Here is a 14,250-nt window from a genome sequence, read left to right on the forward strand (position 1 = left end):
GTTGAGTAACAACCGGGTTCCTACTGACTGCCGGTAAACAGGCGCGTGTGTGTGTGTGTGGAGTAAGGAAACTTGCCCAACATTTTGCCCTGACCCGCCCGGGGAAACGAACCCCGGGTCCTCTCGCTTGTGAGGCGAAAGCACTGACCACATGGACAAACATGGCAGCTGATCAAAAGAGCTGACGGGTAATGTTCTGAGTCTTGTGACTCCCCTCCTTGTGTTTACCCCTCGATCTCGTCCCCCCGTTAACCCCCACCAGCCCCACTCTCTTTCGGTCTTCAAGGCTGGCGAGTTTAACGCCATTACTCTGCCCCCACTCTACAACTCCTCACCTTGGTCCGTGCGTCTATCTGAGCTCCACGATCCAGCAGTAACCTGACCATCATTGTGTTCCCTCTGCGGGCAGCAATGTGGAGAGCAGTGATTCCATTCTGTGGCCAAAGAGAGGGATAATAATAATAATAAAAAATAATAATAATAATTAAAAAATAAAACAATCACAATAATTAATAATGAAATAATAAAACAATAATGTAAATATTAACAATAGTAACATAATAATTATAATAATAAAATAATAAAAAGTAATAATCACATCTTCGAGACGTCTCAAAGCGCTTCACGGAGTGCACTGTAAAGTGCTCTGAGACGCCACCCTGCGTGGAGGGCGCTATATAAGTGCAAGTTGTTGTTGTTTGTTGTTGCTCTCACACACCTTGGGGGTAAAATTGATGTCGGCTCCTCTGGTCAGCAACATGTGAGCCACGTTCAGCTTTTCGTAGTGAGCGGCGATGTGGAGCGGAGTGAATCCGGTCTGAGACAGAAAGAGAGGGTTACAGGGAGAGTTACATACACCCTCTCACACACATCCCTTTGGAACTCCCTCCCTCCCTCCCTCCCACCCTCAATCCCTCCCTCCCTCCCTCCCTCTCTCGCTTCCTTCCACCTCAAGACTGTCGTTTTTGACCGGGCTTTCGGTCAGCTTCCATGATCCCAACAAGCAGCTCAGTTCTTTGTCCAGTGCCTTGGGACATCCTCCCGATGTAGAAGGCACTGTGTAAATGTCATTTGTTGTGTGTTTTTGTTACACAGACACAGCGCACACATCGTATAATGTTCAATAACAATCCTTGCATTTGATGTTGCCGCTTATTACGTCTCAAAGCGCTTCACAGAATATACTGTAAAGTGTAATGACTGTGTCACAAAACATACAATCAATTCACTCTACAGTATATTCTGTGAAACGCTTTGAGATATCTCGAAGCTGTGATAAGGCTCTGTATCAAATGCAAGGATTATTATTATATTATGGGCAAAACACGGCAGCCAACTGCGCACAGCAGTGTTCCACAAACAGCAACGGATTGAGTGACTAAATTAGTATTTATTTACTTATTTTTTGAAGGGTTTATTACCCTCCGAAAAGTGATCCGCCAATCAACTAACAACCGGGTTCCTACTGACTGAGTAAACAGAGGTGTGTGTGGAGTAAGGAATCTTACCTAAGGTTTCACGCTGCCCGGGAATCGAACCCAGATCTCTCGCTTGCGAGGCGAGCGCTCTAACCACTGAGCTAAAGATCTCCACGTATATCCTGCATACACATACCCTGGATATTCTAAACCAGGGTGGTCCGCTTGGCGGCCTGGGGGCCACATCCAGCCCCCCCACCCCTCTATTTTATCTGGCCCACTCGCTCCCTAAACCGTATGTTATGTTTCTGGCAGGGAAAAGGTTGGACCCCCCCCACGTTAGACCACGTGCTCTGTGCTGGGAGTCTGAGTGTGACTGCACCTGCGTTACATGGCCCATGTGTAAACATGCACACATGTACATGATTTATTCTGATACTACACGTGAACACGCGTGTTAAATGGCTATGGGAGTGGGTTGTGTCGTGCGGAGCTGTGACTGTCTCCCTCTCACCAAACAGATCAATGACAAGATCCTCACTCACTCGTCTTAAAATCCCTTTACGCCCTGGCACCTCCCTCCCGACCTCTTCCACCGGCTCACTCCCCAACCCACTACCCGCTGCCTCTGCTCGGCTATCACCGGCCTCCTGCTTGTCCCTCGTACCCTCCGTTCCTCCATCGGAGGCTGAGCTTTCAGTCGCTGCGCCCCGAAACTCTGTCACTCTCTCTCAACCACTACGCCTCGAGTCACACAGCCTGAGCCCCCCCGTCCACCACAGCGCCCGCCCTCCCCACACCCCCACCCCTCTCTCTCTCTCTCTCTTGGCTGCGCTGACCTTGGACAGCACGTCAGGGTTGGGGTCGTTCTGGAGCAGCACGGCTGCTGTTCGCGTGTCGTCGTTGCGAGCGGCGATGTGCAGGGCCGGGAGCGAGACTTTCCCCTTCATCCCGTAGTTGATGAGCGCGGCCACCACGTTCTCGTGTCCTTGTTGGAGCGCGACCGCCAGGGGCGTGAATCCATCCTGCAGCGAGAGAGAGAGAGAGAGAGGGGGAGAGAGAGGGAGTGAGAGAGGGAGAAAGGAGGGAGTGGGACAGAGATGGAGAGGGAGAGAGAGAGAGAGAGAGCGTCACTAACACGTCTGCCTCAACACCCAACACACACCACAGCGGGTGGTGGAAGCAGATTCGAGAGTCAATAAGGAGAAACTGTTTCCTTCTGCGGGTGCGAGGGTCGGTAACCCGGGGACACAGGTTTCAGAGAATTGGCAAAATAACCAGAGAGGACGAAGAGACTTTTATTTTACCAAAAGAGCTGTTAGGGTCTGGAACACACGGCCTGAAAGGCTGGTGGGGGCAGAGTCAAAACGGAATTAGATAGGGACTTGAAAAAGAAAAATGTGCAGTGCTATAAGAGTGGGGCAATAATAATAATAATCCTTGCATTTGATATAGCGCTTTTCACGTCGGGAGGACGTCCCAAAGCGCTTCACAGAATATACTGTAAAGTGAATTGACTGTGTATTTGTGGGCGAACGCGGCAGCCAATGGCGCACAGCAATGTCCCACAAACAGTCGTGGATTGAAAATGACCAATTTATTATTTTTGGGGTTTTTTGGAGGGATTATTATTAGGCTCTGTGTGGAGTAAGGAAACTTGCCCGAGGTTTCGCCCTCTGCCTGGAATTGAACTCAGGTCTCTCACTTGCAAAGCGAGTGCTCTAACCACTGAGCCACAGGACTCCATCTTTATACATAAGCCCAACCCACCACTCAGAGTGATGAGTTAGGCATTGCGCCTAACCACTGAGCTACAGGACCCCACAAAGGGTAGTGTCTTAACAATGGCGGAGCCTGACGCTGAGCCGGGGGGGAGGGGGGAGCTGACCGTAGACAGAATCGAAGAGGAAAGTTTTAAGGCACGACCTGAAAACGGGGAAGGATTGAGAGATTGAGGCGAGGGAAGGCAAGGCGGGGGGATTGAGGGAGAGGGTGCGAGGGGCGGGTTAGCCTCAGTGCTCACCTCTGTCGCGACATTCTGGTTGCCGCCATTTTCCAGCAGAAACTTTACCACCTCCAGGTGATTCTCTTGTGCAGCCATGTAGAGGGGAGTGAATCCTTTCTGTAAACACATCATCCGTCCACATAGCGTTAGTGCAAATAATAATAATAATAATAATAATCCTTGCATTTGATCCAGCATCTGATTACGTCTTTGAGACGTCTCAAAGAGCTTCACAGGATACACTGTAAAGTATAATGACTGTACATTTTGTGGGTGGAAAGGCGGCAGCCAATTACGCACAGCAGCGTCCCCACAAACAGTCGTGGATTGAGTGACTAAATTATTATCATCACGCACACAAACACTAACCGGTAAAACGTGTACGCACACACACACACACACACATATGAACACACACATAGACACAAACACACAAAGATATCACAGATACCAACCCCCCTCCCCATCCCACGCCCCAAACCCTGTTCACAACTGAAGGCCTTCTTCTTTGACCGCACCTATGGTCACCTCTTCACACCCCCCTCTCTCTCCTTATATTAATAATAATAATCCTTGTATTTGATATAGCGCTTTTCACGTCGGGAGGACGTCCCAAAGCGCTTCACAGAACACACTGTAAAGTGAACTGACTGTATATTTGTAGGCGAACGCGGCAGCCAATTGCGCACAGCAATGTCCCACAAACAGTCATATGGATTGAAAATGACCAATTTATTATTGTTTTGTTTTTTTGGAGGGATTATTATTAGGCTCTGTGTGGAGTAAGGAAACTTGCCCAAGGTTTCACCCTCTGCCTGGAATTGAACTCAGGTCTCTCACTTGCAAAGCGAGTGCTCTAACCACTGAGCTACAGGACTCCAGTGTCAAGCTCCGTCAGTGTTAATCGCTCCAAGGCGCCATCTTTAACACATGAAGGGGGCTGTGTAAATGCATGTTGTTGTTATGTAACTAATAATAATAATAATCAATGCATTTGACACAGCACCTTATCACAGCGTTGGGACATCTCAAAGCGCCTCATAGAAAATACTGCATTGACAGTATATGTGGTTTGTGGATGAAGTGCACAGCCAATTGCGCAAAGCGACGTCCCACACACAGTCGGGATTGATTGACCAAATTATTATTATAAATTTTTTGGGGGGAAGGGATTACTTCCCCCGGAAAAGCGATCCACTAATCGTCTAACAAACCAGGGTTCTACTTACTGCTGGATAAACAGAGGTGCTCTAAACTCTGAGCTACAGGACTCTACGAAGCCACTCAAATAAATACAAGTAGTAATTGATTACCAGTGGCTCTTACGGTCAGAGTGGCCATTTCCTGCCGGCGTGAGAGGCGCTAAGCTGGCCTGTAATTACCTGGGACTGGGCGTTAATGTTTGCTCCATAGTTGACCAATTCCTTGACCACCTGCTCCTGTCCAGCCAGGGCTGCGATGTGCAGGGCCGTGTTCCCCTTCTGTAACACAAGGGGGCGACAGTTAGCGCGGTTTACCCCCAGGGTTGTTTCTAATGAATGATCATCGACCTCTCTGGATTCCTCTCTCCATAGATGCTGCCTGACCTGACCGTGTTCCCGGTGACTTTGGTTTTCATCCCAGTCTTACTTTTCTCTTTAACTGTGCCTTCAGCTCCCTTCTCGACTCTCTACCCCCTCCTCGCTCCCTCCCTTCCCTTCCCTCCCCTCCTCGCTCCCTCCCTTCCCTCCCCTCCTCGCTCCCTCCCTTCCCTCCCCTCACCCTGACCATTTCCCCACTGCTCGGGTCCCGACCCAACTGTCCAGCGCCTGGGGACATCCTCCCGACGTGAAAGGCGCTCTATTAATGCAATCTTGTTGTTGTTGTTGTTACTTCTTCTTTGACCGTGCCTTCGTCCACCCTCGCACCCCCACTCCCCATACCATCCAACCCTCTCTGTCTGCCCCCTCCCTTCAGAACTCCGTCCCACAGTCCCCTCCGCCTCGCCGCCCTCCCTCGCCTCCTTCAAGGTGCATCTCAAAACCCTCCTCTTTGTCCAACTGCTCCTTCGGTCACCCACCGACCCCTAACCTCCCCGCCCTCCAGCGCTTCCTGATCACAACCCCCAGCTCGGGCCCAAATCCCTGACTGTCCAGCGCCTTGGGACATCCTCCTGACGTGAAAGGCGCCGTGTAAATGTCGTGTTGTTGTTGTCGTTGTGCTCTTGCTGGTGGAACTCACCTTGGTGACGGTCTCGAGGATGATGCCATTGTGCAGTAGCTCTGACACCAGCTTGACATGACCCTCTTTGGAAGCCAAGTGTAACCCGTTGAGCCCATTCTGTCAATGGCCAAAAACAGGGGGCGATTAGGATAGAGGGGAAACAAGTCAGTACGTAATACAGAGGCAGGAACCAGCTGGAGACTGGATCGATGGCAAGCTATCAGCAATAATATATAATAATAATACTCACATTTGATACAGCGCCTCATCAGATCTTCGAGACGTCTCAGAGCACTTCACAAGATATACTGTGAAGTGAATTGACCGTACACTTTGCAGGAATTGCACACAGCAGCGTCCCACAAACATTCGTGGGTGGAGTGACCAAATTATTATTTTTTATTTAGCTTTTTTTGAAGGGGTTATATTATCTCCCAGAAAAGCGATCCGCCAATCGACTAGCAACCGGGTTCCAAATTACTTACCAAAGGAAATAGTTTCTCTGTCACTACTCTATCGAATCACTTTTAAACACCTCAATCAAATGAATAATAATAATAATAATCCTGGCATTTGATTCAGCGCCTTATCAAGTCTTCGCGACGTCTCCAAGCGCTTCACAGGATACACTGTAAAGTGAGTTGATTGTACATTTTGTGGGCAAAACACGGCAGCCAATTGCTCACAGCACTGTAAAGCGTTACATCAAACACAAGTATAATTATTATTGTATGATAATTCAGTGGCTGCTCGTACTCACTGCACACGGTGGGGAATGTCTGGTACTGTGCAGATCATTCCCCAGGCACCAGGTCCTTGGCTAAATATGTTGAAGCCATTAGGCTGTCAGTGTTGATGTCAGACTGCATCACAGCTCAGAGAGTCTCGGGCAGAATGACAGCCCCACTCGGAGCTGAAACTGCAGCCACACTCCTGTAAGACACACCACCTCCTCCTCCGCCAGGGCTCAAACAGTGTAACATACACAGTCACTTCACCTTACATTATATTCTGCCAAGCACTGTTTGAGACGTCTCAACGACGTGATGATAAATAATGACGCTTGCATTTGATACAGAGAATTTGTCGCTTGTGTCAAATTATGTAGATTCCTTATCAGGAAATAGTATCTCGGGATAAAGTTTGGGGTTCACTGATATGTCAAACCACTGCCAGGATGGTGGAAGGCGAACTGGATGGACCTTGAAGCAATTCTTATGTTTTTCTGAATTATCTGTATATTATGTGGGCGAAACGTGGCTGTTGTATTTTGTAGCTGCCTGATCCAACCTTCACAGCAGAGGGCACCGACAAACTGCAACACATGTCATGGAATCATAGAATTATACAGCACAGAAGGAGGCCATTCGGCCCATCGTGTCTGTGTCGGCTCTTTGAAAAGAGCTTCTAAATCAACCCCACTCCCCCCACACTCTCCCCATAGCCCTGATCAACCCCACTCCCCCGCTCTCTCCCCATAGCCCTGATCAACCCCACTCCCCCGCTCTCTCCCCATAGCCCTGATCAACCCCACTCCCCCGCGCTCTCCCCATAGACCAGCAAACTTGTTCTCCCCAAATAATTATTTACTTCTCTCTTAAAAGTTGTTATCGAATCGGTTCCCACCAGCCTTTCAGACAATGCATTCCAGATCCCAACAACTCGCTGTGTGGAAACATTTCCCCTCATCTCCCCTTTGTTTCTTTTAACAACTATTGTAAATCGGTGCCCTCGGGTTACCGACCCACTCTATTGAATCCCTTCATAGTTTTGAAAACTTCTATTAAGTCTCCTCTTAACATTTTCTGCTCGAAGGAGAATAATCCGAGCTTCTCCAGCCTCTCCTGTGTGTACGTGTGTTTTGTGTGTGTTGCCTCCACCCTTCCAACTGCCACTCCCTCCCCTTCTCCCACCCAAGCTCCAACCCCTACCCATCCCTCCCTCCACTTCTTCGAACCTGTCTCCCCCTCCTCTCTCATCACCACCACATGCAGCATGAAACCCACCACCTGCTCCCTTGACCCCATCCCCACCCCTCTCCTTACCTCCCAGCTCCACCTCCTCACCCCTCTACTCTCCAACACCATCAATCTCTCCCTTTCATCTGGCACCGTTCCCACCCCCCTAAAAACAGCTATAAAACAGCACCTCCATCCTGAAAAAACCTTCCCTGGACCTATCCCTGTTTTCTAACTAACGGCCGTTAGTTAGAACCTCAACCATCTCCAACCTCCCTTTTCTTTGGAAGGTCCTTGAAAGAGTCATTGCTTCCCAGCTTTGTTCCTTCCTCTCTTACCACACCCTCCTCTTCAACATCTATGTGCTCCCCCTTGGTGACATCACCCGCAGACATAGGGTCAACTTCCTCATGTATGTGGATGACACCCAACTCTATCTCTCTGCCTCCGCCCTTGACTCCAGGACCCGCTGCTGTGCTGACAGAATGTCTGTCAGACATCAAGTCCTGGATGAGAAATAACTTTCTTCAGTTGAATGTCAACAAGACCGAGGCTCTCCTGATTGGCCCCCGTCAGCCCCTCCACACCTCCAGCGTCACTATCCATGGTTACACACTCCACCTCTCGCTAAGTCAGTCCGGACCCTTGGGGTCTTGTTCAACCCTCAACTGTCCTTTCTACCCCAAATACGTGCCATGACCCGCTCTGCCTTCCCCCACCTCCACAACGTCGCCCGACTCTGCCACTGCCTCACCCCTCAGGCCACTGCCTCACCCCTCAGGCCACTGCCTCACCCCTCAGGCCACTGCCTCACCCCTCAGGCCACTGCCTCACCCCTCAGGCCACTGCCTCACCCCTCAGGCCACTGCCTCACCCCCCAGGCCACTGCCTCACCCCTCAGGCCACTGCCTCACCCCTCAGGCAACTGCCTCACCCCTCAGGCCCCTGCCTCACCCCTCAGGCCACTGCCTCACCCCTCAGGCCACTGCCTCACCCCTCAGGATGCCGAAACCCTCATCCACGCATTCGTCACTTCAAGGCTCAACTACGCAAACTCCCTCCTTGTCGGCCTCCCCCAACTCTTCCCTCCACAGGCTACAGATCATCCAGAACTCTGCAGCTTGTGTCCTCTCCCGCACCAGGCTCCCTGACCCCCATCGCCCCCACCCTCGCCAGCCCGGCTCCACTGGCTCCCCATCCCCCAGAGGACAGAGGTTTAAAATCCTCGCCCTCGACTTGAAGGCCCTCCACAGCCTCTCTGACCTGCTGATCCCGTCCGCTCCCTCCGCTCAGCAGACTCTGACCTGCTCTATGTCTCCCGCCCGATCCCCCCTACAATCGGCGGCCGGGCTTTCAGCTACTCTCCTACCCCCTCTGCCCTCCCTCACCCTAACCCTGCACCCACACGCTCTGGTCCTGATCCCGGACTGTTCAGCGCCTTGAGACGTCTTCCCGACTTGAAAGACCCTTTACAACTATAATTTTGTCATTGTGTGTATGTATTGTGTCTGTGTTTTGTGTTAGTTTGTGAGTTTTGTGTGTGTGTAGGTTGTGTGTATTTTGTGTGTGTGTTTTGTGTGTAGGGTTGCGTGTTTTGTGTGTTTATATGTGTGTTGTGTTTGCGTGTTTTGTGTGTGTATTTTTTGTATCTGTGTATAGTATGTGTTTGGTGTGTGAGGTGTGTGTGTGTTTTATGTGTGTGTGTGTAATGTGTGTGTTTTGTGTGTGTAGGTTGTGTGTGTGTGTGTGATTTGTGTGTGTAGTGTGTGTTTTTTGTGTGTGTTTTATGTGTGTGATGTGTGCGGTGTGATTTGTGCGTGAGTTTGTACGGATTAAGAAGGTTCTTTGGCCCATTTGAGCTCATCCTTCTAGAACACCCACCCCGTCAACCTCTCATTACTGTATCGAGTGAGGTGTTTAAGATGGTCAAGTGATTCGATACGACAGCTGCGGAGAAACTATTTCCCCTGGTAAATAAGTAGGAACCTTAAGTAGGGATTAAGGGCTATGGGGATAAGGCAGGGTTAGGTTATTAGTTGGAGTTAGATTATTCACGTCATGATTGAATGGCGGGGCAGAGGCTCGAAGGGCCGAATGGCCTCCTCCTGCTCCTACATGTTATGTTATGTTTATGTTATGAACCGGAGTTGTTAGTCGATTGGCGGATCACTTTTCTGGGGGTAATAATCCATTCAAAAAAAATATATATATAATAATTATTTGATCACTTCAATCCACGGCTGTTTGTGGGGACGCTGCTGTGCGCAATTGGCTGCCACGTTTCGCCCACAAAATACACAGTCAATTCACTCTACAGTGTATCCGTGAAGCGCTTTGAGACGTCTCGAAGACGTGATCAGGCGCTGTATCAAACGTAAGGATTATTATTATTTAAGAAGAAACAGAGAAGCGACACGATGGGCTGAACGGTTTACCTGGCCGCGCAGGAAAACAATGTCTTTAAACGTCACAGGAGATAAAAAAGACAGAAAGGGCTGAAAAAGCATAAGGCAGTGCAGTATTGTCTGCGTGTGTGTGGTGTGTGTGTGGTGTGTGTTTGTGTGGCGAGTGTGTGTGTGTGATGTGTGGTGTGTGAGTGTGTGTGATGTGTGGTGTGTGTGTGATGTGTGGTGTGTGAGTGTGTGTGATGTGTGGTGTGTGTGTGATGTGTGGTGTGTGTGTGTGATGTGTGGTGTGTGTGTGAGTGATGTCTGGTGTGTGTGTGTGATGTGTGGTGTGTGTGTGTGCTCGCAGCGTTTTGTGAAGGTGTCAGGAACAGCAGCCGGGCTGCTACTGAAGCCCTGTGTCCCCACGGGTAGGCTTTACGCAGGAGGACAAGTGGCAGAATAATCTCTCCCGACAGCCAGCTGATGGCTCCATTAAACGGGTGTCCTTCAATGCACAGATGCTGAGCTTGAAGTCCCTCTCTCCGCAACCTCTCTCACCTGCTGCCTGAATACGTCGATAAGCCTGATATTCCTGGCTTCTCAATGCTGTGCGCAATTTGTGCTGCTGTGCTTCGCCCATAAAATACACAGTCAATTACAATAACACTTGCATTTCAGACAGTGCCTTATCACGTCTTCGAGACGTCTTCACGGGATACACTGTAAAGTAAATCGACTGTATATTTTGTGGGCGAAACATGGCAGCCAATTGAACACAGCAGCGTCCCACAAACAGCTGTGGACTGAGTGAGCAATTTTTTTTAAAAAGGGATTATTACCCACGGAAACGTGATCTGCCAATCGACTTACAACCGGGTTCCTAGAGTAAAGAGACTTGCCAAAGATTTCGCTCTGCCCGGGAATCGATCCCAGGTCTCTCGCTTGCGAGGCAAGTGACCTATGAGCCACTAAGCACCTTGGGACGTCCTTCCGACGTGAAAGGAGCTATTAGAAATGTCATTTTGTTGTTGTAGCTACAGGACTCCACGATTCACTTGACGGTATCTCCTGTGAAGTGCGCTTTGAGATGTCTGGGGAATCGAACCTGTGTCCTTTCGCTTGCGAGGCGAGCACACTAGCCATTACACTACAGGACTCCTGAGGGGTGAGGCAGGACGTGATGTGCTCCCTTGGCATTGCGGGCGGCAGGGGAGGGGGGGTTGAGAGACGAGACAAGGTTGCTGAGCCACCCTTGAAGACCCGAGGGGACGAGAGGAGAGACCTGTGAGAATCCAATCCTGCCTCCTGACATGGAAGGCGCTGTACAAATGTAATTTGTTGTTGTTGCTGTTGTCTCGGGAGGAGTGTATTCCCTATGGAGTCATTCCCAGTGAGGGCAATGCTGGGATACAGTCAGGTGGCACATTCGGGTCCTGGCATGCAAGAATACATGACCTCTGGGATAGGTCTGACCACATACATCCCACCTTAATCAATACAGGACATATGAGGTTGGACCTTTCTCAAGGGTCTGATATTCCTCTGATCTTAGACCAAAATTTACCATCTAACCTGCTGCCAGGTTAGTCTGGATGATTGTGGCTCGGGCGGGGATTGGCATCAGTTGGCGTTCCTTGTGACGGGTTCCACATTTCTGTAAGTTCTCGAGGAGAGGCAGGAGGCAAGGCTGAGGTTATGTTCAGAAGCTCTACAGTTCATCAGTTCCAGCCTGTGCTTTTCTCTTTTCCTATCGCACATCTCCCACCGCCACCAACCAAGCCTTCTTCTCCCACGACTTTGATAATAATTAATAAAAATATAATAATAATCCTTGCATTTGATGTAGCGCCTTATCATGTTGTCAAGACATCTCAAAACGATTTGCAGGAAAAACTGTAAAGAGAATTAACTGTATATTTTGAGGGTGAAATGTGGGAGCCAATTGCGCACAGCAGCGTCCCACAAACAGTCGTGGACTGAGTGAGCAATTATAATATAAAAAAGATATTTTCAAGGGATTATTTCCCCTGGAAAGCGATCCCCACGACTAACAAGCGAGTCCCAATTTACTCTTGGGTAAACAGAAGCGGGTCTTTTCGCTTGCGAGGCGAGTGCTGAACTACAGGACTCCCAAATAAATAAATAAATAAATCACTTTACTGCCTCCTCAAGCACAAAAGGCAATAATAATATTATTATATTATACACTGTGGAATCCTGAGGTGTACTGGCTAATAATCCCCTCAAAAAAAAATCCACGACTGTTTGTGGGACGCTGCTGTGCGCAATTGGCTGCCGCGTTTTGTCCACAAAATATACAATCAATTCATTGCACAATATGTTCTGTGAAGCTCTTTGAGACGTCTCAATGAGGTGATGAGATGCCATATCAAAGGCGAGGATTTTTATTATTACTATTACGGTGACCGTACCTTGAATGCCAACCACGGCCTTTGCTCCTCCCTATCTCTGTGACCTGCTAACTCCATAGAGATCAGTCCGCTCCCTCTGCTCAGCGGGCTCCGGCCTGCTCCATGCCCTTTGCCTGGCCCACCCCACCATCGATGGACAGGCCTTTACGCTCTCTGCCCCCACCGCCACACCCTTTGGGACTCCATCCCACAGTCCCTTTGCCTCTTTCCCTCCCTTGCCTCATTCATGGGCCGTCTCAAGACCCTCCTCTTCGACCGCGCCTTCGGTCACCCACCTACCCCCACCCTCCCCGCCCTCCACCTCCTCCTGATCCCAAGCCCCAGCACGGGTCCAATTCCCTGACTGTATTCAAATAAAAATATAAAAATTCACTGAACTCGAGCTACTGCCAGAGACAAGCATCAAATAGAGCATCGCTGCAACGTGTCTAAGAGGTACGTGTGTCAGAGCTGTAATGAAACACGCACACAGCACAGCCTGCACACAACAGGACAAGCAATACGCTCTCTCGCTCCAGAGGGACTCACAGCTAAGTCCAGTGCCTCAATGCCAGGCCTGGCATTGTAACAATCCTTGTGTTTGATGCAGTGCCTATAACATCTCACAGAGCAACTCACAGAGAATTCATAATAACAACAACAATAAAGACAAATTGCCTGTCTGTGTGTTTGCCAATAACACAATAACCGATCAACGTAGAGACGTGATTTATACCTCATCGGAACGGTCTTGCAAGGGGGAGTGTCACGGGCATATTTTTTTTCGGGGGTCTCCTATTGTGACCTAAACAGGCTCATCATACACGTATGGATTCCAACAAGGAGTTCTCCCAGCACGAGTCCTCCCAATAAGACGTCCTCCCAAAAGGATATGTGTGCAAATATGTGAACAAAGGACGCTAACGAGTTCAATAGCACATTTTCTTAATCTTAAAGGATAAAAATGCCTAAGAAGCGAAGATAATAATAATAATCCTTGCATTTAATATAGCACTGTTCATGTCTTTTAGACGTCTCAAAGCATCAAAACAGAATAAACAGTGAAGTGAATATTGACTTAAGGTTTCACCCCGCCCGGGAATCGAACCCAGGTCCTCTCGCGAGGCGTGTGGTCTAACCACTACGGAACAGATATTCCGTACTCAATACTACCTCAGGGAGGGGTGGTGCCTGGAAGCATAATATTGAGGTACATACACTGTCTTGGATCGCAAGTTAAACGCGGGCTGCAGATTATCCAACATTAGCCCATATCCTCTCCCGCACCCGGCTCCGTGACCCTATCGCCCCATGCTCGCCCGACTCCACTGGCTCCCCATCACACACAGGATACAGTTCAAGTTCACTGGTCCTCACCTTCAAAGCCCTCAAAGCCCTCCATGGTCTTGCTCACCCCCTACCTCTATGACTCCTAAACCCCTTCCATCCTGCCCGCTCCCTCTGCTCAGCGGGCTCCAGGCTGCTTCACGTCTCCGCCTCACTCGCCCCACTATTAGCGGGTGGGCCTTCCGCCACTCTGCCCCCACGCTCTGGAAATCCATCCCACAGTCCCTCCCCCTCGACCCCTCCCTCGCCACCTTCAAGACCCACCTCAAGACCCTCCTCTTCGACCGTGCCTTTGATCTCCCTCGTCCCCTGCCCTCCACCCTCCCAAACCCGACCCCCAGCTCGGGTCCGAAACTCTGTCTGTCCAGCGCCTTGGGACGGCCTCCCGATGTGAAAGGCACTTTACAAATTTAATTTTTGTTGTTGTTGGTTGAGCAGAGCAGTTGTCGTCCTTTGGCCAAACTGTAAACTTTAGAATGACTGAATTCTAATTCAATCATTGAATGGCTGCGCTCTCAAACA

At 49.7% G+C, this 14,250-nt stretch overlaps 1 protein-coding gene across 1 annotated transcript in view; it reads right to left on the minus strand.

The window, feature by feature from the left end:
• The window catches only part of LOC103189746 (ankyrin-1), a 125,524-nt gene that overhangs the window by 64,459 nt on the left and 46,815 nt on the right, over positions 1–14,250 (minus strand). Inside the window, exons 3-8 of the mRNA XM_042344589.1 lie at positions 5,644–5,742; positions 4,806–4,904; positions 3,442–3,540; positions 2,258–2,443; positions 719–817; positions 336–434 (exon numbers count right to left, since the gene is read on the minus strand). Coding sequence (XP_042200523.1) covers positions 336–434; positions 719–817; positions 2,258–2,443; positions 3,442–3,540; positions 4,806–4,904; positions 5,644–5,742 — 681 coding nt within the window. The remainder of the gene's footprint in view (positions 1–335; positions 435–718; positions 818–2,257; positions 2,444–3,441; positions 3,541–4,805; positions 4,905–5,643; positions 5,743–14,250) is intronic.

This window comes from Callorhinchus milii, unplaced genomic scaffold (assembly GCF_018977255.1).
Source record: "Callorhinchus milii isolate IMCB2004 unplaced genomic scaffold, IMCB_Cmil_1.0 Scaffold28, whole genome shotgun sequence".
Classification (NCBI taxonomy): Eukaryota; Metazoa; Chordata; class Chondrichthyes; order Chimaeriformes; family Callorhinchidae; genus Callorhinchus; species Callorhinchus milii.